At 39.0% G+C, this 24,415-nt stretch overlaps 2 protein-coding genes across 3 annotated transcripts; one reads left to right on the top strand and one right to left on the bottom strand.

Moving 5' to 3' along the window:
* Nucleotides 1-129: 129 nt before the first annotated feature.
* On the bottom strand, nucleotides 130-19,057 carry stx18 (syntaxin 18). Its single transcript, XM_031276833.2, has 11 exons — nucleotides 18,840-19,057; nucleotides 7,806-7,873; nucleotides 5,968-6,083; nucleotides 5,666-5,743; nucleotides 5,346-5,412; nucleotides 5,156-5,247; nucleotides 2,579-2,670; nucleotides 1,713-1,771; nucleotides 1,152-1,221; nucleotides 982-1,062; nucleotides 130-866 (listed from the first exon to the last, which is right to left on the bottom strand). Exons 1-11 carry the CDS (start codon nucleotides 18,990-18,992, stop codon nucleotides 771-773), a joined length of 972 nt encoding a protein of 323 aa, XP_031132693.1. The 5' UTR covers nucleotides 18,993-19,057; the 3' UTR covers nucleotides 130-770.
* A 4-nt stretch (nucleotides 19,058-19,061) lies between these two features.
* Nucleotides 19,062-22,305, top strand: LOC116034261. 2 transcript variants are annotated; one of them, XM_031276856.2, is made up of 4 exons: nucleotides 19,062-19,120; nucleotides 19,584-19,885; nucleotides 20,086-20,215; nucleotides 20,729-22,305. In XM_031276856.2, exons 2-4 carry the CDS (start codon nucleotides 19,588-19,590, stop codon nucleotides 21,108-21,110), a joined length of 810 nt encoding a protein of 269 aa, XP_031132716.1. In that variant the 5' UTR covers nucleotides 19,062-19,120; nucleotides 19,584-19,587; the 3' UTR covers nucleotides 21,111-22,305. The 2 variants fall into 2 exon arrangements, with proteins under 2 accessions (XP_031132716.1, XP_031132706.1); XM_031276846.2 differs by having other exon boundaries at nucleotides 19,067-19,228.
* Nucleotides 22,306-24,415: the final 2,110 nt, after the last annotated feature.

Here is a 24,415-nt window from a genome sequence, read left to right as displayed (position 1 = left end):
ATTAGCAGACATATCAGCAGCTTCGAACCAGAGCAGGCTGTGCCTCTCTGCTGCTCTTGATGTTATCTCATATGAAATGTATTAACTGTTATAAAACCATACCCTAAAGTAAAGAAAGAAGACACAGAATTTAATTTAAGACTATTGATTACTTTTACTAGAATGTGAGTGGTGTGTCAGTACAGTTATGCTGTGAAAGATATTAAAAAATTGTTCTGCTGCTCATAATTGCCCGGAAAGCAAAACATTCATCAGCATTTGACAGCAAAGTATAATTTATGTCACTGAGGTACAGAAGTGTATTTAAATAGTGTAGATGAGACAAGTGAATGTATTGTCATTCTGAACAGTAACCTTTAGTCTGCTTCAAAAGGGATCAGAAATAAATGTCGTTTTGTCCGTCGCTCAGACAGGAAAAGTTGCTGCCAATTAAACCATCGTCACTGCTTTTAGTGATACAGTAAGTCTGAATGTTCAAACATACACACACTTAAAGTGGACACAGTGCTCCATACAAAGCTTGCGTCCATTCAAGTGCTTTTAAACACTGAAGCTGCACTGGACAAACATTAATAGATAGCATCAAGGAAGAGCGAACTGCCATCTCCACTTGAACACAGAATCTTCACGAAGAGCACTCTGTACACCAGGTCCAGCACGGTAAACCGTACATTCAGTCTCAGTGATTTCATCACGTCTGTATGAGATAACCAATATGTGCCAGAGCCAGACGGTTTCCTGTCGTATAGAGTCCATGCTGGCTAGATGCGTTAGCTGTCGTACCAGTCCAGAAAGAGGAGAGAGAAAGAGCACATGACCAAAAAGAACAGGATCCATACCCGGAAGCCAGCGTTGTTTTTGATTGCCTTGTGATAGAAGTAAACAAAGTGACGTTTTACTGATCAGATTTATTAACATCAACCAAAGGAAAAGATAATGTAAAGTATGAATAGCATATGCAGAATAGATCAGTGATGTTACCTCTCGTATATCCTCATTGCCTTCTTTGACGTTTTCTGTAGCACCCACAACCAGCTGATGAATACTGTCTATCTCTGTTTCCTGTCACGGAACGTGAGACGGACAGTGAGTTTATGTACAACTTCTTCTCAAAATGAAGAGTCCAAGTGAATGAAATAGAAGGAACTCACCTGTTGCAGGACTTTCTCAGCAAAGATCTCCTGCAGTCGAGAGATCTCCACCACCTTCCCCTCGATTTGTCTGGTGCGCACAAAAGGAAAGCATTAATATAAAATAGAGTGCCTAGCATATTTAAGCCCTTCCAGATGGCATTAGTAATACAGGGGCAGGTCACTTTCACCGTAGGACCATTTTTGTTCCATCTGGAACAAAAATGTCAGTGATTTTCTCTGGCTAACACAGTAACAATTTAATCTGCAAACACCTATGTCCTTGGGTCATTTTAATCCTGTCTGGATCGACATCTGGTATTTCACACAATTGTTGTCTTGCTCACCTGGCTTTTCAATCACTAGGGGCTGTGTAATTTAGTGGGAGGGGAAGTGACATTGTGCAACACACTCAACACACAAGACTGTGATTACCACTGTTCCCTAGTAAATCATTTTACCGTTCACTTCACTGATTCACAATACTGATGTGTGAACAGAATGAAATCACAGACATCCCCTGGTAATAGACATGTTGTTAATAAAAAAGGAACGTTAACGTGTGTGCTGAGCAGGACTCACCTCACTTCATCCACCAGGCTGTTCATCTCACTCACCAACCTCTGGTTCTCTTGCTCAAACTAGACAGAAATGCACAATAACAAAACATCTTCATCAATAATGCTTAGGTAGATGTCCAACGTTAATTCTGTGTAACTAGGAGATGTGATATGCTGTATCATTTGAACCACAAACCTTCAAAGAGGTCCATCTAGCAAAAAGGCTAAATGAACTTAAAGGAACACGCCGACTTATTGGGAATTTAGCTTATTCACTGTAACCACCCAGAGTTAGACAAGTCCATACATACTCTTCTCATCTCCGTGCGTGCTGTAAGGCTGTCTGATGGCTCCAGCGGCAGCAGGCCAGCACAGAACATGCAGGTGAATGGTTCCAGCAATCCTACTGCTCCCAATAAGTGACAAAATAATGCCAACATGTTCCTATTTACATGTTGTGATTTGTAGAGTCACAGCGTGTACAAAAAACAACCTAACATGAGACACAGCCATCTTCTAACCGTAAACAAACCGGGAACTATATTCTCAGGCGGAAGAATATAGTACTTAGGCGGAATGATTTGCTTTGCAACAAACCTGTCTGAAATTCCCAATAAGTCGGCGTGTTCCTTTAACTGTGTACTTTTGTGAAAATACACTTCACTGGGTTATTTTTGTAATGACATATTTCAAAAGTACAAATGAGTCTGTTATTTGGACTCCTATGGATGAATTCTCCCTAAAAACCTCCTCCGTTAATCAATGATTGTGCACTTTGCTGAGTCCTTGTGCATTTAGATTTCGTCTAAGTATAGCTGTACTTTTATGAGACACGCATGAATCATACAGATCTCCATATACTGTATAACATGAATGAAGGTGCCACACCATTTGGATCTCCTCAGGAGAGAGCTCGTCCTCCACTCGGCCCTCCTCCCACAGGTTGACCGGGTTGTTGGGGACCTCCGACACACTCTTCTCTACAGGAAGGAAAAGTAAAAACTCACAATACGTCTTTCACTTTCACTTCACACTGTTCATCTGAATTGCTCATCTAGTTGCTAATTTTCTCTTTGAAAGGACTTTATTTATAGGGCTCGACCCTTTATTTTTCTAACCTGATGTACTGTAAGTTCAGCTTTTTATTCAGTTGTTTTAACTGTGGGCATGGATTCAATAAACTCAAACTCAAATATAACACTATGTGTTTTTTTTTTTTTTTTTTAGATGGATTTATTTTAATGTTGTATCCTTGTAGTCACTTTACATTTCACCACATTTCACAAGAGCAGTCTGTGCTGAAAATTGTTCATGATGTGGTCCCAACAACTGTAGATCATTGCAGCAACACTGCACATAGGGACTAGGTGTGAGGGAATATAAATTGTAGGAATGTGTTGATTAATAATTACCATGACACATCATATGCCTGAAACTTTTTCAACCACTGAGCCAATCTCCGTGGTGCTTGATGAAAATGGCTCATCAAATGGAGTGGGTGCAGAGGGACTTCTTCAAGTAAACATTATTGTTCTCTGGGAGGGTCAATATACAGCACACATAATATGCAGCCAAAGACAAATGATGAGCCTTGGTGTCATGCAATGTTTTCCCCAGACATTAGACAATATATTTATTTAGTTTGAAACAGTCATGGTTTTAATTATGTGCATTTTTGGTTGAAAATTAGTACAATAAAATACAATTAAAATGTGCTACATTTACTTTGGTGACTTCAGTTTGTTTCTCTTAAGTAATAATGAGGTTGAGGAAGAAATGTCTTTAACACTGAAACTCAAAATACTCAAAAAGTGATATTACAAAATTTATTTTAGACATTTATTTACTATTTTATTTATATATTATGCTACTTTTGTGAACCCAAGACTTTTGTAAACTCATTTCAAGCACCAAAACAATTAGAGAAATATTTCCGCTTTAGGGCCAAATTATCTCTTTACACATTGCTCTGGAACAATTTTGGCGTCACTATACAGAAAGCTGAGTTTGTTCTGAACATTTTGATATGAAGTACATGGGGATCAGGTTATATGCAAATACCCTTAAAAGGAGAATTCAAGAAGATATGTGAAAAAAGCCCTTAGACCTCAGAGGGTTAAGCAGTGTTCATGGTTCACATCATAATCCTGTTAACGTGATAATGACAATGAAGTCAATTTGCTTTTAGACTCGCTATTATAAAACTTAACCAAAAGCTTTATTGTCATAGTTAAGCTCTTACTCACCATCATGTTATTAAACTGAAGAATGAATTAAGTGTGAAGACAAATGCAGCTGTTGCCATGCCAGTCTTTTTGGATAAACATATGGATGCGGACGGTCCTGAGAATGTTATGTGATCTTTACATACCTTATCTTAAGATATGTAAAGAAGAAAGAGAAGGAAGTGTATCCCTATATTTTAACTGTAATTCCCAACAACTGATGGTTTGGATTACATAAAACGGCAGAATTACAACATAATGGTTGGGATTTAATCAAGTGCCCACAATGAATCATCAGGCATAATGGTGCTGCGCTGAGGCATGGCACTTTACAAATTAGAGACTGCAGATGAAATACCAAGATTGGTCCTGCTGCCTTCAGATGGCTGTAGAAATGTAAACAATGAAGCACTTTTATACCAATTTAAAGACAGTAGTAGTATCTAACAGAAGTAGATATATAGTAGTGATATACACACAATAATCACCCATTCATCTTTAATGCAGTACAGGCTGCTTTACATGCATTCTTAATATAGTCCCTTTAAAGTTGCATTTTTGACCAAATGTATCTAATGGTGTTTCCTGTGCAATTCTGTCACTATTGCTATATTTTCTTGTTGTGCACAGAATGCAAGGACAAGTGCATTTTACAGGGACAGAAATAGCTATATACACAAAAATACCAAACCAGCAGAGAACAAGTCAGTAGTATCAGGGTTGCTTTAGTCTCGCTTTGCCAGACCTTCCTCCACAGCGCTGCGGTGGAAGGTCTGGCTAGTCCACACAGCATTCCAGGATGGGAGAAAAACGTGCTGTGGTTTATGGGCATTTCTTTAAACCAATTACAATCGTCATGGGCGGCGCTAAGCACCGGAAAGAGACACGGAGCGGCTGCAAAATAGCCTGGGGAAGGAACTTGTTTTGGTGGAATGTGTGTACATTCAAAGGTTGTTTTAGTCGTGCAACAGAAAACTCAGATTGGACAGATAGTCTAGCTAGCTGTCTGGATTTACCCTGCAGAGATCTGAGGAGCAGTTAACCATAGTCCTCATAAATCCACCGGAGTTAAAAAATTCCAACACAAAGAAAGCGTAAAGTAATGGACATCTGGCTGAAAAGAGTAACATACGGTGGAATTTCCGGCGGCAACGGAGCAATCCCGGAAGTGGAACGCCGTGGATATAGACTAGGGTTGCTTGTACCAGTTTTTGTGTCTCAAGACGACTCACTAACTTACCAGAACTTTCCTCCTTGACGGTCTTCTCCTCTGTGGGCTCCACCTCCAGTGTTTTCGCCACTCGACTGTGGTGTTCTGGTGCCAGTCTTGACCTAAAACCACAGAGCACAGGCTCATGCAAATCAAGAGCCAAGTTTTGAAAGTATTAGGAAGTAAATAATTGTTGTGAATGAGGTATGCAAATACTCACAGCCTCTTCTTGTCCACCATTCTCTTGACTCTGATTGCTCTCTGTTCAGAGTACAGCTTACATACTCCTTAAAAACAATCAAGGTACACATGATGTTACCATGCAGTCCTGTTTGCTGAGATATTGGTTCAGTGATTTCAGGTATGCAGGATGCGCATGTTAAAACCAATACAACCTGTCTGCTGGGCTCGCACTTACTTACTCCCCGAGCCAGTAAATGTCCTAACGATTAAATAAATGGATGCATACAAGACACTCCATAGAACACAAGGTATAAAAGACATGCACTGTTTAAACTGTAATGAGTTGCATGAACTCACCTCTCAGATAAATTTCAATGAGGTCCAGCACTGCCCCTCTGTGCTCCTTTACCTGGGCTGATGTCACTTGCTTCACCGCTATGGTGAAAACATTAACTTATTAAAGACAAACTCGCAGGTTTTGGTATGGTACCAAAAAGTAACAACAAATCCAATTTCCTCTCATCTCCCTGTTGATGTCTTGAAAGTTGCATCATGCTTCACAATGCAAGACAAAATTAGCATTATCTGAGAGCCTATTTTACATTTCCAATAAGATTTGTAAACTAGTTCATGTGCTGCACAGTAAAATAAGCACACACCTTCATTGCGTAGCTGCTTGATAGCCTCAGAGCAGGTCCTCATGAAGATCTGAGCATCCTGGTCAATCTGGTCTCGTTCATTGTCCGTCATACGGGTAAGATCTGATGAGATAAGGCTGTAAAACAGACAAGAACAATGACAGTAAGTTTAAATACTTTGTGGGCATGTGTCAAAAGCTGACTGTTTGATTGATATTCAAACAAAGACTCTTAAGAGCACAGCTTTATTAAATGTGGCCTAAATACTGACAGATCCTTCATCCTCCCTAATATTCATGTCTATTTACCTTTAACCACTTTCTGTACCCCCTACATATCCATATTCAACATTATGTGGGGCAGAGACCGTACCCATCATGCACTGGGCAGATGGGAATATTCAAGGTTCCACAAATGGTCGAGTTACGAGTGTCCAATTCACCTGAGCTCATGTTTTATTACTTTGCGCGGAAATTGAAACAATCAGACTAAACCTGCACAAACATGAGAACAAGAAACTCCACAGAAGTGACCATGATTGTGACTTCAACATCTTGATGTCAGGCGGTGGTGTGTTGTTAAGGCTTGTGTCTCCCTCTGGTGGACACATTACATACATGCATAACTAATGTTAAAAGCTGGTGATGATTCTATTCTGTAAAGGTGGAATTTGAGTTGTTAGATTGGATTGGATTTTGATCTAGCTTGATTGGTTTAAAAAGACTAATTCTTGCAAAAAATATCCATGTATAACTATGATAAAACTAAAGCTGAAACGATTAGTCGATTGACCGATAATTCATCATCAACTATTTAGATAATTCAGCAATCAAGTAACTTTTCAAGCACAAATGCCAAACATTTTATGGCTTACATCTTCATACGTTTGGGTTTTAGTCTGTTGGTTGTACGTAACAGTTTATTTAAAGATGAACAATGAACATTTCTCAATGTTTTTAATAATCGACAGATTCATTGACAATGAAAATAACATTAGTTGCAGCCTCTAAATAAAACTAAAAAGGAAGAACAAAGATGCAGTGATACAAATTGAACAAGTCATCCATTACCATACGTATGGTAACCTAGAGAAGGATTTTTGGATCGGTTAAGATACAGTCATAACATGTTTAAACGTATTCCTTTTAAGGACGCCATGAATACGGCTTTTATTTTAACCTTCACCATACTTGGTCTGAAATGACGACCAGCAACACTAATTCTATAAACATTTGGAAGTGTATTCAGTATAATCCATAGTCCATAATTATTCTGTCAGGCAAAGTCACAGTGTGGAGGAGAACGGAAGACAGGAACGGTTGATGGCAAGGCTGACGGTAGACGAGACTTGTGTACATACCACTGGAGACTTGATGGATTTTCCCACCGCTAAATACTGCTGCACTCCACCCATTGACATCTCTAATGTTCAGTTAATGTGTTCTGTTGAGGCTTTATCAACAAACCTAACAAAACATAGGCTACTCCACACACCCACACCTACAGAACACAGAGGGGGCCTTGAAAGGAGGAAGGCCTGGATTAGTCCCAGGGCGTGATTTGTTCTTCACTTGGTTGCAGCTCAATTATTCCAGACAATTAGTCTGGAGCCTGCCGCTACAGACCACCCTACTCGCTGCTGACCTTGTGCCAGCAGACAGCCCCCTGCAGCACACACACATACACACTGGAGGCATTTTTGATGGTACCTTCAAGGAGCCCTGACTTCTGACCTTCTCTGAATTTAGTCAGAATCAAAGTGTTTGTCTCTTCACTGGCCTCCCCCTGCAGCCTTGAAGGGTTTTACCGCTGCTGTTGTCGATTGTGGTGGATTACTGCGACTGTTTGGCGAGGCTTACCTTCCGGCGCTCACATAATCTTTTCTGTGTTGTAGCAGAAAGTCTTTGAGCTTGGTGATGTTCGTGATCTGCCAAGATAAAGTGAGAAGAAGCATTACTTGATTACCTTCATGTCAATGAGTCTGTTTAAATGCCATGCCTCAGTTGCACCTAAATTATGTTAACCATGTAAACACGGCTTATGAAAGAGTTTTTAGACGTGTACCAGGAAACTATTTTCTCCCAACTACATTTAGACAGAGCCAGAGCAAATGTATACTTTTGTATTTATTGGATGTGACAGGTGACCAATGTCTGTCTATCTCTTTGAATTCTCAATATTTGCTTTTGACAATTCATCAAGTTTAGGACATACAAAAATCAAACCTGCAATTTCCTTGTCAAACAGCTCTTATAAATAAAACCCTGAGCGGCTGCATAGAGAGCACTGACCTCTAATAAGCTTTAAATTCATGATGTGTTACTATTTATCACAGAGAAAATGTCCAAGTGTATGTGTGCACAGGCAAACCAAAGGAAACTTGGTTCAATCCAATATTTGCTCCTGTAATTCAGTCAAATACTAAAAAAGACCAAATTGCTTTCCTGTCCACAGAGCTCTGCTGGCAGGGTCCAAGTGGGTTTGCATACACATAGCAGGCTCTGTTAGATCCAGAAGAAGACAGAACTCAGACAAGCTAAGGATTGAAATATGACACAATGAGTTTGACTGTGACAGCGACCCCAAAGCGTGGGAGATTATTTTGATAGCAACCCTGTCTTCAGCCTTTTCACTCTAATAACCTCAATTATCAAATTGCCTTGGCTGCAAGGGGGTAACCTGGCACCAGCAGTCTAATAATGTTTCTAAACATTCACTCCTAGCATCACAGTGACCTGAAGCAGTTTTTTTTATTTGAGCTGACGTTTGAAAAATGACAAGTTTTTTGACTCAGAAAGTAGGTGTCAAAATAAACAGAGCTAAGCAATTTGTTGGAAACCTAGAACTCCTCCTTTGGTTTAGAAGGTAATTCAGTGATGTATGACACACTGCTATGGGGCACTAACGCAGGCAAGGGCTGTTAAGGCAAGCTGACCCTTGTAATAATACAATTATTTGAGGTTAAGAGTTAATTGTTGTTCAGAGCAATTGAGCTTAGAGAGGGGTTCAGGGGAGAAGAGAACCTTTATTATGGTTTTTCAAAACATTGTCCGTTATGTAGTGTCTCAGTGAATGAGGAAACTTTGAAGCGAGCTCCTGCAAAATTGATGCCTGCAGTCATACTGCCCAATATCCTGGGTGATCCTGTTGGTGGGAAAGTATGAGCTATTTTACAAAGTTAGTAATAATGTTTTGCTTCAGTAAATAAATGATGCATTCAGCCATTCCAATGTGTATCTTATACACTTTTTTATTATAAAGATTATTTTTCGGAGCTTTTATGGCCTTTAAAGTGCTCATATTATGCTTTTTGGCTTTTTCCCTTTCCTTTATTGTGTTATATCTTTTTTGTGCATGTACTAGGTTTACAAAGTGAAAAAGCCCAAAGTCCACCCCAAAGGGACTTACCATCTCCAACAGAAAACACTGTTCACAAACTGCTCCAAACAGCTCTATTGTAGTCCAGCCTTTACTTCAGAGACAAACGTGGTCACTTTGTAACACACGTTATAACGCTCGCCTAGCTGCTAGCATGGCACGCCCTGATACTCTGCAACTGTCTAGCTAGCAGTCCTTACCTAGCTACTGTGCATGTGCGACTCCCAACAATGGAATACTCCTGGAATAGAAGTGTGATGCCTCACTCTGTAGCTAAAACAGAGAGCTCAACACACAGGGTGAAGAGAGGAGCTGCAGCAATGTGCAGTACAACAAAAATATGGTGTTTTTTGAAAATTAAACCATGTAACCCTATTCTGATATAACCTCTAAATATAATTATGAACCTGAAAATGAGCATAATATGAGCACTTTTTTTTTTTTTAAAGATCATTTTTTGGGGCATTTTAGGCCTTAATTTCCACAGGACAGATGAAGACATGCAAGGGGAGAGAGAAGGGGAATGACATGTAGCAAAGGGCCGCAGGTCGGAGCCGAACCTGCGGCCACTTTATCGAGGAGTTAACCTTTGTATGTGTGCGCCTGTTCTACCAACTGAGCTAAACCCAGCCACTAACATGAGGACTTTAATCAACAGGACAGCTTGAAAAGAGGAAAGGGGTGGCAACATGCAGCAAAGGGCTGCGGGTCGGATTCAAACCCGGGCCGCTGCCAAGGACTCAGCCTACAGTTGTTGTGAAGTTTCTTTTATCCAAAATTGTTGTTAGTTGTAGGATCTTAGCATGTGCTTCAATTACAGTCTTCTGTGATCATTTTTATTGGTGATTCATCTAGGAGTGTTAGGCTATATCTCAACTCTTCCACTCAAGTCTAATGTGAAGTCTTTAATCTGGTGTAAAGCTGAAACAATTTGTTGAATAATGAATTAGTCAATCGACCAAAAATGAATTGGCAACTATTTTGCTAATAAGTCATTTTTTAAGAAGAAATGGTAACAAAAAAACCCACAGGCTCCAGCTTCTCAAAAGTGAATATTTTATGGTTTTCTTAGTCGTAGTGGAAGCCCATTTTTGAGTTTCAGTAATTCTCAGTTTTTGAGACTACCTTGGCCTGACACAAAGTGGAAAATATAACCTCTTACATGGCATGTCTAATTTATCTTTTACCTATAAACTATATTTTTGGCTTGCAATTAGCACTTGGCTTTAGCATTTTATTTATTTACAAACTATATTTGCCTGCAGAACTCTGTCCATGGTGCTGCACCTTTTTGACCAGCAGGCAGTGCTAAATCCACAGCATTCGAACATCAGATACAAAAAAAAAAGCATGCGTCTGTGTGTGTGTGTGTCTGTGTGTGTTATGGGGGTGCCGGGGAGTGTTAAGAGTGCTGCTCTGGGGGTTGAGCTGTCTCCTGTGTGTATACATTGGAGCTCGGATTCCCAGCACAACCTCAAGAGTTTGCAGGGGGTCAGAGGGATCAATTGCTCTTGTAACTTAAGACCCTAAAGAGCAAGTAATAACATTAACATTGAGGAAGGGGGTGGCCTTGTGCATGCGGCTCACCGTGTATGTGTGTATGTAGCATGTGTGTGTGTGTATACGTGCAACCGTCATAGGTGTGTGTGAGGCAGAGCTCGCAGCGACGGCAGAAGGAGACAGTCTGCCGGGCTACATCTAATCTCGTCATCATCAAGGACCCCCACTTTACCTCCTCGTTTTCTCCTTTCTCCTTCCCCGTTTCCCTCAAGCCCCGATTGAGCCCAAACAAACCATCAGGGGGGATTATTATGAGGAAGAAAAGAGAAAAGGCTTAGCTAGCAGATTTCTAAAGAGCTTGGATGGCTCTTTGTTTTGTTAAATCCAGGTAACTGACAGAGTTTGATGATGACTGCCCTGCTTTGGTTTAAGTTCATGTGTGTCTTGACCGAGGGCTATCCATACTGACGCCATGCTATGTTATGTTTAGGTATGTGGGCCTGATACAGAGAGGATGCTTCAGTGGAGAGGACTCTGCCGCATGCTGATTTTATTATCATGTTTATGTCTGACTCTCTAATGGGTTCAGTTTTGTCTTCTTATGTCTATTTGCAGTTACAACGCTTTAGTCAGCTCTTTAAACAAACAAAAAGTACCATCAAAGAACACTTTGATGATTATATGAACAGGGTCTTTGACCTTTTTTGATGTGCTAAAGTTGTATTACTGTGTTTTGATATTTACTGGATAAGTCAAAGCCGTATTAAGCAGCACTTGAATACAGTCTGGGTGTTTGTTCATTTTTAATCATGCAGGTCAGATCATGCATGGATACAAAATGTCAACTTACAATCCAAACACTGAGGCACATCAGTGGAGACATTGTGTGTTGTCAAGGGTAGGGGTGGGGGGAAAAATCCATAGAGCATAGTATCGTGATATTTTCCGTGGCAATACCGTATCGATACACAGACGCCAAGTATCGATCTATTATTATGTGTTGGCCAGTTTGTCTGCTTGACAATCCAATTTTGCAGCAATAAACGCGAAGTGAGAAGAACGAACAGAGAAATGAATTTGTTTTAGATAAAACAGATGTTGACAAAGTTTCCTTTTGGGGACATCATTTGAAATTGGGAACAATTTGAAGTTGGAAAAAAGGTAATAAATTGCAATATATCGCAAGAATATTGCAATATGTTTAAAATCGCAATAATATCGTATCGTTGTGACATAAGTATCGTGAGGCCTCTGGTGATTCCCACCCCTAGTAAAGAGTATAGACAACTAGCTGCCATTGTGCTGTAAGACTGTGTCACATCTCTAAATCGTCTCTCTCGTTTACAACAAATTAAAAGTATTTTAGAAGCAAGAGGTCTCAGGAGGGTGACCTCCTGAGACATTGAGACAGGTCTTGCAGTCTGTTTTGGACAAAATTCAATGGAAACTACAGCGCTGTATTTTGAAGCAACTAAATCATAATTCAACAATCAATTTAATGAGAAACAGATGTATTGGTTGGGGCTGTTACGTTTAACTCACAAAAAACCTGGACACCACAGTAGACTAAATAAATGAATAAAAACAGAGGCAATGTTAAAGGGTAGTGAGACATCAAGTGACAGGTCACAATCAGATAAACAAAGCCAGTTATTTGATAAAAGCAAGCGTGATTATGTAATATTGTGATAGTGTTTGTGATTCCTGCTATATATTCCTGAATAATCAGAGCGTGTTTTACAGTCGCATGATCTGAAGTCTGTTAATCAGGTAAATCAACAGGTTCCCTCCCTTCCTCTTGCTCAGTGTTTTAGTCTATTCAGATTCACCAGCATGCTGGTTGTATCAATGCAATATACAGTAACTGATTTGCTCTAAAATCAAGCCTCACTTAAGTGTAAAATCTAAAAATTGTGTGTGTGTGTGTGTGTGTGTGCGCAAGTGAATTGGTTGTTTCAGGTCAGCAGTAGCAAATATAAAAACAAATGATGACACGCTTTAAATATGCTAATTCATAAATGTGGATATTGTATTCACGATGGCAATATGGAAAACATCAACGCTGGATAATTCTCAGTAACTTGTGCCATTTTCCCCTGTCCCTGCCATTTAGAATCAAATAATAATAACAATAATGACTCATGATAATGGGCATAACAACTGATGCTAGATATAAGGTACTTTAATAAGTAGCTTTATATATATATATATAAAAAAAAAAAATGGTGGCCCCCAAAATCCAATTCAATTGCCAAGATAAACCAGGATGGGTGACAATCCAAGTAATCCCATATCATGTCGTGGAATAAAAAATGTGCACAATTACGAGTAAACAACAGATGGTGACATGACAACTTTCCTTTCATAGATGGTAAATTGCTGAATTTGTAAGGGGACTTGTGAAAAATAAAACACTTTCACTCTCAACAATATGTCAAATTTGGTGTCAAAAAGTGATGGCAGAGGTTAGACAACAGCTGTAAAGACAAAAACCAGAGGAATTGCATGTAAAAATATATCCAATCAGCATCTGATGTGAAGCCGTATAATTTGACCAATGGAGAAAGCAACTATAAGCAAAATGTGTGCGCCTGGAAACAAAAGACATTTCAGCAGTGCAGATGTCAAACCAGAGTAACTCTAAAACTATTTTTCTGTTGACCTTTGCCTTAAACAATGCCTTTTATTTACACAACTGAAAAGTAAACAATATGTTTACTATAAGTTAAACATTATCTGCTTTAGTTTCACTTGATGCATTCAATATCAATGTGAAATGACTATACATAATTAATACCCCATGTCCTATTGCACTAACATCTTAATCTAGAACAAAAAAGAACTCTAAGTCTCTAAGTAGAGGAGCACACATCTGTTGCAGTTTCATGGTTCAGACTCTGTGTTTTGAAGTGTCAGGGTCAAGTATGCAGCCTGCTGTCATCTGCATTGGTAGTGTTTCAATGATTGTAATTCACAATAACTAAGATGTCTAATGACAAAGCTTGACAGCATTCTTCAAAAAGCGCCAGCAGCTGCTGCTTTAGTCTTGCTACATGTTTAAATGTTCAAATGTAGCCTTGCCTATTGAGCTCCACATTGCTTTTGTTCCACTACTTTGTCTGTAGAGTATCTGGTGTCCATCTCGTGATTTAGAGTTTGACATACTGGTACATCTGTTAATCTGCGTTTCACCACTTTTTCCTCTTTTATTTTCATTTTCACGAATCATGCAAAAGCATTTTGTTGCACGCAGTGAAACAAAATCAAGATTGTGCTCAGGCATGACAGCAGATGCCTTCAAATTCAATTTGCCTGGCTTTCATGGGAAAACAGTGCAGAGATTAGGCCAAATGGTAAAGAGACAATTTAGCAGCATGTTCATCTCAGGATGATCCTTGCAAATCCCTTCCCCATGACTGAAGTCCCGACGGAGTTTAGTCCTTTGACAGCTGTATGCCAGCATGTTTTTACCTGTGTGCCAATGTGTTTGTGACTTGTGTCGAAATGTAAGAGGAAAGGTTTTCAAGTCTCTTGGGGTTGGAGAGATTATTCCACTTTTACCCATCCAGCCATGTTTCTGTAAATACTATTACATGAAATTAATATAGATTGCACCCTTCCACTGGATTTGCAATACAATGGGGTTTATATCAGACTCCACTTTGTTTAATGAGACAATATCATCAACAGTCAGAATGTAGCCTTTAATTTACTATATGAATGATTGTTTTTTTATTCTCTGAAAAATGTACTGGCCCTGTGCAAGGCTTTTTTGTGCATATTCAAGTAGGTACATTTTACCTACGAGACTTAGGCTTTGTGCTTCTACCATAAATGTTTTAACTTTGTTACTTGACCGACAACAACTTTTATTTTAAGAAGAGGCCTTTCAAAATTGTCAAGACAAAAAGAAAATATTTCCACACTTCCGTACTTTATTCCCTAAATGAATGACATTAATGCAAACTCATAAATGTCATTGCTGTATTCCATTTGCTGCTGTGGCTGGCTGTACACTATCTATCCAACATGGCCTGTTAAATGCGAAAGATCTGCAAATATGCTCCAGTTTCATCTGCATGACAACATTAATAGAATCATAAAAATGATCCTTCACATCATTTTAAAGTGTGGTCTCCATCTTTGAGTGTGGTGCCACCACTGACTTGACATATCCCAGTGTATTTCATTGGGGAAATATGTTACTTTCATGTTCATAATCAGACATTATTTGCACCGATATAGTCCAGAGTACCTCCAAAACATAACTTTGAACAAACATTTTGGACTCGGAAACTTGATCATCACTGACGAAAAAATAAAGTAAACCAGATTCTAAACTAAATGTTTTGAGAAAATACAAGCATAATTTTTCAATATGAAAGTTGTCACACTCTAACAGCACAACATACTTTTTAGTGCTGGCTGATGGCCAGGGTTTCTAAGAAAACACTGAGAGAAGGAGCCAACTTTGGAATACCAATACTGAAGGCACAGTGGGGAGCCAAACACTATTTTCTACACACAATTTACCAATTTTAAAGTGACCTCCTCCATTTAAACTTGAGAAGGGCAGCATGCTGTGGAGAGAGACGAGGTGAGCAGTGAAATGGAGATCACAGTGCCCCAAACCGACCCCTATGAGGTAAAAGATTCCCCAAACCAAACCCCACCCTGTAAACACTGGCCCTCTTATTAGTCAATCAAGCCTTTTTTGCCTTGAAAGAAGCTACATTTCCTTTCTCATTGAGCTGCTTTTTGAGTGGGAAAAGCCTCATAGGACCACTGTGTATTTGTCAACTTTGATGTTTTCTTTCTATTTTTGTGAAGCTTCAGTGGGAACTTGGAGAGTTATGCATGTCTTGAAGGGCACCCACATCTGTTGTGCATTAGGTGCCGGCCGTCAACATTGTTACTGGGGACCTAATTTAATATTTTCTCTGTTTTGATCTTCCACCTTTAATCACTGGCTCTTGGGAGGATCGGCTTTCCCCAAGAAATTGTTCGAGAGCCGAAAGAAAATGTTATTGCAGCATGTTTATGGAATCATACATGTGAAGAGGGAACTTGTACAAAAAATGCTGCCTCTGTGAGTCTGTACAGAGAAGAATGGATAGTTGAGTTGTGGGTGAAAACCGCGACATAACTGTAGCAGTCAGGACATTCCAAACTCGCAATTTCAATTTCTACAAAAGCTGCTTCACCGAGATTGTTTGAGATTATATCTGCAGCGTGAGGAAGACAGCGGTAGGGGGGGAGGAGAGCAGAGGGCAGGCACCACAGGATAGGTTTGGGTTTCTTTGAATCAGCACCACTGCTTTTAATGAAACCACCATTTCTAATATTAACGTAACAGAACATAACAAAAACGTGGTTGTGCAGGGCTGCTGCGACCGGGCTCATATTTGCCTCAGACTGATGGTTGACATCAGGTACAACTTAAAGTCCTGACTCCCCGAGGGAAACGTAAAGTGGTTCTTCAAGGTGCCTTTGAAGAGGTTTGTGTTCACGATATTCATGTCAGGCCAAGGACTTCTGGCTGTAGAAGCAACACTCATGACAAGGAGCAAAGCCTTTTAGTTGCCAATGATCCATCTCCTACTGCCAACCATTGATGATGTCTCTGTACATTTAATGGAAGAATAAAATTTGAGATGTTTTCTGAAGTTTCCTGAACTAATTAAATGGCAATGTTGCCTCTCCTACCAAGTTTTTAAGGTCAGGTCCCATGGCAAGAGGTAGTTACGTGAAACTTCCTCAATTAAATCAAGAAATCATGTTCAGGACACTGTAAGCTAAGTCTTTAAACAGAGGTACATAATTACAACCTGTAGTTGAAGATTGAACCCCTGTTTTAATTAGTGCAGGACATTATAAGAAAACTCACCACGTCTTTCTTTAATCTAAAGAAAGTGAGGAGAATATTCTTTACTATTTTTTTTATAAATAACGTTTCAGCTTACGCAGCCTAAAGTCTAGGTCACATTGGGCAATTTTCCGGATCGATTCAAAGCCCAGAATCCAGGCCTGTCAGTGTTGGGGGAGCAGCGGCGCTCGGACCTGACAGCTGGCACAAAATATTCTGGGCTCAAAACGGCTAAGTCTGGCCAGTTGGCCCAATGTGATTTGTTTTTCGAACAACTTAGCTTTTGTCTTCCCAGATCTCAAGCAGAGCAGTCATTTATTCTGTACACACTGGGCAGGATTTTAAAATAGTCTGACCGAGGTTCAAGTAAAAATAGTGTTATGTTGTTTCAGTAATCTTTATTTCTCTGTGTACAGTAGATGACATTTTGGAAGGGATTTATCTTCAGAAGTTATTCTGTTGTAATATTATTTGCAGTCTTCAGTCCACACAGTTGAGTATTTATTGATGCTAATTGCTGCTTGAAAATAATAATAATAATAATAATAATAATAATAATATTAATAATTGCTGGCCATGATTTGCTTACATTTGCACTGTAGACAAAACATGTGTGACACATGTCAAAGTTGTATAAATATGTGCCAAAAGGGTTGACATTAGATTAACTAATGCCATCTGTAAGATTTTTTTTATCTCAAGCCATGCCACATTTACTAACTGCAATTTACACCTTAATGCCAGAACAGTGGGCACCAGGCACGATGAGTTAGAGAAACAGACAGCGTGTCTTAAAAGAAAAGCAGACATAACGTTCCAACGTGACATAACTGGCAACAATGATGCGGTGAAAGACGGACAAAGAAAGACCATTGTGTTAGTAATGGGGATGTGGAAAGCTACTTTGTTTTGAATACATGGAATGGCAGTGCATACTGTAAAATTACATTTTGGTTTATAGAAAACCAGTGCATCACTAATACACTTTGAGGAAAAGTAATTTCCTTTTTGAGTAGATAACTAACAAATTCACAGGGAGGAAAATAAAGCTCTGACTCACTTAGTAATGTGATTATAGTTTCAGGTTAGATGAGTGCTTGGAAAATGATTAAAGTATACATTAGTCAAGAGTAGACCATAACGTTAATATTTATCCTGTATAAAACAGTGAAATTGTTTCTTTAACATGCATATGACCATAGAAATCATGTTTTCAAAGCCACAACAGGTTGGAATTTGGTTTATTGAATTTTGTAGAGCCGCCTTGAATACACTGAACCATCTTAAAGCAAATACATTCTCACTGAATCAATTTTGGCACCTCAAACATGACAATGTTGGGGCATTTAATAGGCCTATCTGCGGTTATTTTGTCCTCTCCAGTGCATACTACCATTATGTAACGGGATCTAAATAGGAGACTGCTATCTTCAGAACAGCACAATAATCAGAAGAGTAAAATACAATACAGCTGACACATTCACACATCAACTCCCTCCAACTAAACCTACGCATACAGGAGTTACGAGGATGAATCCCATTAGTGTTGGCCATTAAGATATCTACTTTAAGATTACATGCCAGCTGCCAGAGATTTTGCTGGATCTTTTATAGCAAGGTAGCTATCCCTTTAATATATCGGGGTGTATTAGGCAATGTTAGAAATCAATGAGCATGACTGTTTTGAGGCAATAGTGGATTTTATATGATTTTAGCAGCAATGTGGCAAAGTGCCTTGACTTGTCAGATGTTTAACTAATGTACTATACAATCGTATAAAATATATTTTTTTAATGTTTTTAATAGAGTATTATATCCATATTGCCAACTCCTAACTCCTATATAATTCACGATGCATTCAATGTAGTTATATATAACATTATATACACTGCTGAGAGAGGCCTTGCTAACTGTGAACATCTGGTAATACACACTATACAAAACTTAAGCATTGCGTTTCAGTTTCACCAAGCATGTCGGAGAATTGCCGTACTTGCTGTTCACATTTCCTATGCTCACTGCTGCTTCTACATTACAGCATGAGTAAACATCACTAAAACAGTCCAGTATTTACTGTCATTACACGTAAAATCAGTTTGTGTCGATGCTAGCCCAGTTAGCTAAAGTTAGCTTGAGGAGGAACACTCACCACTTCTTTCGCCTTCGGAGAGAAGCCACTCTTGGGTCTGCTCCTCTTGAAAATTTCATCTTTGGTAGAGTCAAAGCCTATTCCAATCGCCTTGTTCCTGGTTTTTACTGTCTTGACACTGGCTTTGAAAAGTAAAGTTATATCCACAGCCATGTCAGTGTAGCTGCAGCGCAGGGACCGCTGTAAACAAACTGACACGTCACCAACAGACGACGTCATTGATCTGCGACGCTTTGGATTTTCCCTGAGACGGAGAAGAAAGCCTTACATTTTACCTTAAGGTTTTATCAGTAATTATTCATTGTAGCGTATACTGCACCTCATAGTATTTACATCCTGCAAAGGTCTGACCTGCTGTCAAGTTACTCTTCGTCTCGATTGAGTTCCAGGTAGCGAAAATCTTAAAATTTAAAAACATCTTAAATATAATAACTTAAGTTTAAAAAGACTTAAGTAGAAAGCTTTACCTTTCAATTAGATGATCATGTTCAAGTATGGTGACATTCGTGTTGAATTAGCTGCACTGTATGCATGTGCTATAAGGATGTAATGTCAGCTAATCAATCTGTCTTTCTCTCTCTCTCTCTCTCTCTCTCTCTCTCTCTCTCTCTCTCTTTTTTCTCTCTCTCTCTCTCTCTTTTCTCTCTCTCTCTATCTCTCTCTCTCTATCTCTCTCTCTCTCTCTCTCTCTCTCTCTCTCTCTCTCTCTCTCTCTCTCTCTCTGTCTCTGTCTCTGTCTTTCAGAAAAATGCCCCTACAACTTCTTGAAGGGATGTCCAGCAAGAAGCGAAAACCTAACTGGACAGACCAGGAGTGTCTTCTTCTTGCTCAGTTAATGCAGGAGAGAAAAGACATAATCAGAGGGAAGTGCTGCACTGGAGTTTCAATACAGGATAAAAGACAAGCCTGGGAGGAAATATCCCAAGCCATCAACACTGCATTTCCACAGATTCAGCGTACAGTTTCTGACTGTAACAAAAAGTGGGAAAATCTGCTGGCAAAGTCAAGGGAGGAGATCAAACGACAGAAAAGGCAAGCGGGCATAGGTGAGAAAAATATGCTATTTGTTAGCAATGAAAAGTCTTACAAATTGGTACTATTAAATCTACAATCTAAGAAATAAGCCTCGAGAGTGGATACATGGGGATAGCTGCAGAAAAATACATTTTCATCATCACTGTTTGTATAGAATTTATGGTATTGTGTTTATTATTAATGAATGCATGACATGGTTTTTCATTCACAGAAGGCCTGTCTCTTGAACAGTTTGGTACTGTGACTCAAGTAGTGATTTCTGTGATGAACCTGTCAGACATGTTGCAACAAGATAGGAAAGACTCTTCAGTCTCAGAGTTGGTGGAAACTCAACTAAACAGGTAATATATTTTGTATTTGTTTATTTGGTAAATATTAGTATTTGTGGCTCGACTGAATTAAAGCAGAACTTAATTGTATATAGTAATTTATTGAACATCTGTTATTGAAGTCTGATCACCTCAATTGCAAAACAAGCAGTATTTTCTCACCCCACTTATTGTCCTGGTTATATTTGGGTTATCCACAAACTTCACTGTGAACAGTTTTCAGTTTAACTTTGTTCCAAATAAATAGTCCCTATTAAAACTGTCCACAGGATTATTTAGAGTAGCAGTAACAGTAACTTTGTTTCTGGAAAGAGATGCTGCCATTAATTTATCAAATGTAATCTGTCAGTGCTGCGAGCACACTAAAAACAAAATCAGAAGTGTAATCTTAGAATCTGGACAGATTAAAGCAAACCTATCTATGTGTCTGGATATCACTAGAGGTAAGTGATAAACCAACTATAAACCTTAAGGATGAAATGCAAATTCTTGTCAAACAAAATTATTTACACACTTTTTTTTCAGCTGTGATGAAAATGAGCACACAATAGATGAAAGATTCTCAAACAAACATCCACTGAGAGAGCTTGAACTCCCGGCATATCCAGATCCATCCACTTCTCCAGCAAAACAAAAAATGGCAGCATCCACTAACGTCCCTAAATCACTCGCAGTGCATTTTAGTACACATCGTGCTACTGGCTTTGCTGCTTCCTCAGACCACCTAGATACCCCCTGCTCTACTTCCCCACCCGCAGTACACTGCAAAACTATGCAAGAGCGAATGGATTTGGAAATGTCTGTGCTGAGAAGACAAGAGGCAGTCCTCAAGCTACAAGAGGAATATTACACACTAAAAATTAAGCTGATGAAAAAGCAAATGGAAGAGCCACTTTCAAAGGACTGAAGTAGCTGTAGAGTACGACCTGTTGCACCTGTTTGTGACTTGTGCCTGCCTCTGAAATGTGTACACTCATGTCAACGAATATTTAAGTAATATTAATAATTTATATCTGTAATGTTTTTTGTATAGTGAAATACTAAAACAGCACATTTAATTTAGTTGGATACACATTCCATACTCTGCCACTGAGAAATATTGATTAGGTTTGTGTGGTCACACTTCACAATCCCACAGCCAAGCATTTATAGCAAATTTGCTTTTTGATCCCTTGATGTCAGCTCTTCCTTTCATTGTGAAAAATAATTTGCCAATTGTTTCACCCTTCTGATGATGTGTTGTAGTAAAAGTCTGCTGTCCCATCATTTCAGTAAAACTGTATTTATTAGTTAATTTTCATCCTTGTTTTTCCCCAATTTGTGATGGCCAAAGACCTTTTTTTTTTTTTACAGCTGACATTTTGACTTATCATAACAGGAACAGCACAGGTGTAACTTATAACATTCATTATGACACCATACCATTGAAGTGTCCCTGTAAACGCAGTGAGCCACCATGCACAGTACCATGAGCCTGGAAAAATTGCATTAAAATATCTGAAGTATTCCCTTTGTCACTGCAAACTCCACTGTTGGCTAGTATGGGTAGTAGAGTGACAGTCATGTTCCTTTGACTTCCCTCTATATTGATATACAATGATGAGAGTATAGTTTATACTTATGAGTACAACAACAACAAATGACACATTAACAAAAGCTCACATAACCTTGAATTATTTCCTAGGTGAATGCCATGTGCCATATTACTGTGGAAGTACAGCTATTACATTTTCAAATTCTTGAAATCAGAGTTATTCTTTGTAGGAAGTATAATTTAGTTTAGTTTATCTGGCAGCGAAGTCCAACTCATATATGTATAGTTTTACACTGTGAGAAATGTAGTTTATTTGCTGATTCATGCCATTTACTCCTAAGTGCGAATTTGGAACCTGTAAATGTTTGACATATACCAATCTACATATTTATTTAAATTTAACTTGGTCATGCCAATGTAAGTGAAGCTACAAAAATGTCCTGTCTAGACAAATGTAGTAATTTGTGTGTAATATTTCTCATAAATCTGTTTATTTGTAAGTGATGGGGGTTGGCACCCAGATGTAAGGAGTGGGGCCCAGAGTGTTGAATAAAAGTCTGTTATTTGCTGTGTGGTTTGCTCATTTCCTTTGTTAGTGTTGTGCCAGACTGTGTTACAACCGAGTGCTGTGACTGTCTCTCCTTTTCTGCCGCCTCAGCATTAACTCCTCGTCATTTCTTTTCATTCACTCTTTTAGCTTTGACTGTAGAAAGAGAGCAGCTTTTCAAGGACCAAGGTTATAGGCACAAAAAGGCACGGCTGCATTTATGATACTCAGTGTGTTGATATGAAGAGTCTAACTGATCATTAAAGTTTCCTAACTTTTATCTTACCCCGGGATAAGACACACTAATTGAGCTTGCTGCGAGCATTTACTGTAATGGGCTAGAATGTCAAAAAGGATGACAGGTTGCTACTGATTTTATCTAAACATGTTACGATCACAGTTTTTTTTCCCATATGATGAAAAGCAGTATTTTCTCAGATCATGTTTATTTTCCAATATAGTGGTTCCCAACCTTTTTTATCTGATATACCCCCACAGCCCTTTAAGATGGGCTAAAGTTCTCCTTCCCCTGCACCACTCAAATATATTCTTATGAAATTATATACTTTGTCATACAGTGAAATACAAGTACTGTTAAATTGTACTTAGTACAGTACTTGAGTAAAAGTACTTAGTTACATTTTCCACCACTGCTGGTAACTGTAAATTACTAAAGTTTGTAATCCTGTTTGGCTCTTTATTTTCCTCTTTATCACAAACATGTAGATGTTGTTTTTAAAACAAATTAATTTTTTCAGCCGTGTTAATTGACCTTTCCACGTCCCCTCTGAAAACTGCAGAGGTACCCCCTTGATACAGATACCCATGGTTGGGAAGTATTTCTTATACTTCACTGATAGTTGTTCTGCTGTCAAACCATGAATATTATCTACCTTTTAACCTTTGCACTCTAGTTTTGATTGCTTGGAAGCTGATAGTTTTGGATTGTATGCTTATGTGTTGCATTTACTGTATTTCTTTTATTCCTCTAAATAAGAGTATCAACTAAATGTATTATTGTAAAAATGCAAACATGCTGATTAAGTAGACTACTGATGATCGCCTAAAAGCTGAACTAGTACAGCATTCTTTATAGGAATTCCGAGATACTATCTGTCCCCTGGATGAAGCGTCAGGGATGGTATCCATTCCTCCCGTCCCTGACAGATGAGCCATGTTTTGGAGTGTCCTCTGGGCAGTCCACTTAACTGCCTGAAAAGGAACCCCTTAATCTCCACTTTCTCTTTGTTTGGACTATTATCAGACCTGTCAATCCTGGCTGCTTTATCTTCACAAGACTCATCTACTGGCTGTTTGACGTTGGCTTAATTCTATCAAAGGCTCTATCACTGCTTTGCCTGAGGATGCATCCTTCCTCTGACTCGCTTGAATGGTACCAGCTCTGATAAGAGGATGTCTTATTGGGGCGAATAACACTGTTTTGTGTAAGGGCTTTTTTTATGCATTTTGCTGGCTTAAGTTTTCCTGCTGTATTCTGCTTGGTTGAGTCCCTCAGTGCGCTGTATTTTCTGCATTCAGCAATGTTTATTACTGGGGTGTAGTCTGAAACCTAAGCTAACGACACAATGAAGTCCCATCAACCACCACTGATCCAAATTTGAGATTGTCCCCTTTGATGGCAGTTAACTCTGTCTTTTGGCAGGACTTACTTGAAACAGTCTGTAGGAATGTCATGCATCTTGATCTGATGAAGAGCAATTACATGGGAGGGAGCTGTTGCCTTTGAGGTAGAAGCTTACCTGCCACACCCTGCAGGCTTACAAATAAGCCTCTGGACACGTCCCAAATGTGTGAGAATGTTCCCTTTTCTGCATGTCCTTCTTCTCGTGACATATGCTCTTACAGGATTTGACAGGTGGGGGTGGATAGAGGAAGCTTTGGCCAAGATTTTGAATGAACTCATCCAGTTTGCTTTAGTTGGCATTATGTCAACGAGACAAATAGAAGAAGCCTTTTAAGATCCCAGAAGAAAAGATATTTGGAGTTGGTGCAGGTAGATGTTTGACTCAGGTCCAAAACATTGCAGTTTCTTTTTTGTTGCACAATGTCATGTTAGTCAAATTAATCAACAACAAATACCCTACATATTATTCTTATTTATTGTCAAACA

This window comes from Sander lucioperca, chromosome 6, assembly GCF_008315115.2.
Source record: "Sander lucioperca isolate FBNREF2018 chromosome 6, SLUC_FBN_1.2, whole genome shotgun sequence".
In the NCBI taxonomy this organism is placed as follows: Eukaryota; Metazoa; Chordata; class Actinopteri; order Perciformes; family Percidae; genus Sander; species Sander lucioperca.
Note: the sequence above shows the minus strand (reverse complement) of the source record. Positions and strands in the feature narration are given on the sequence as shown.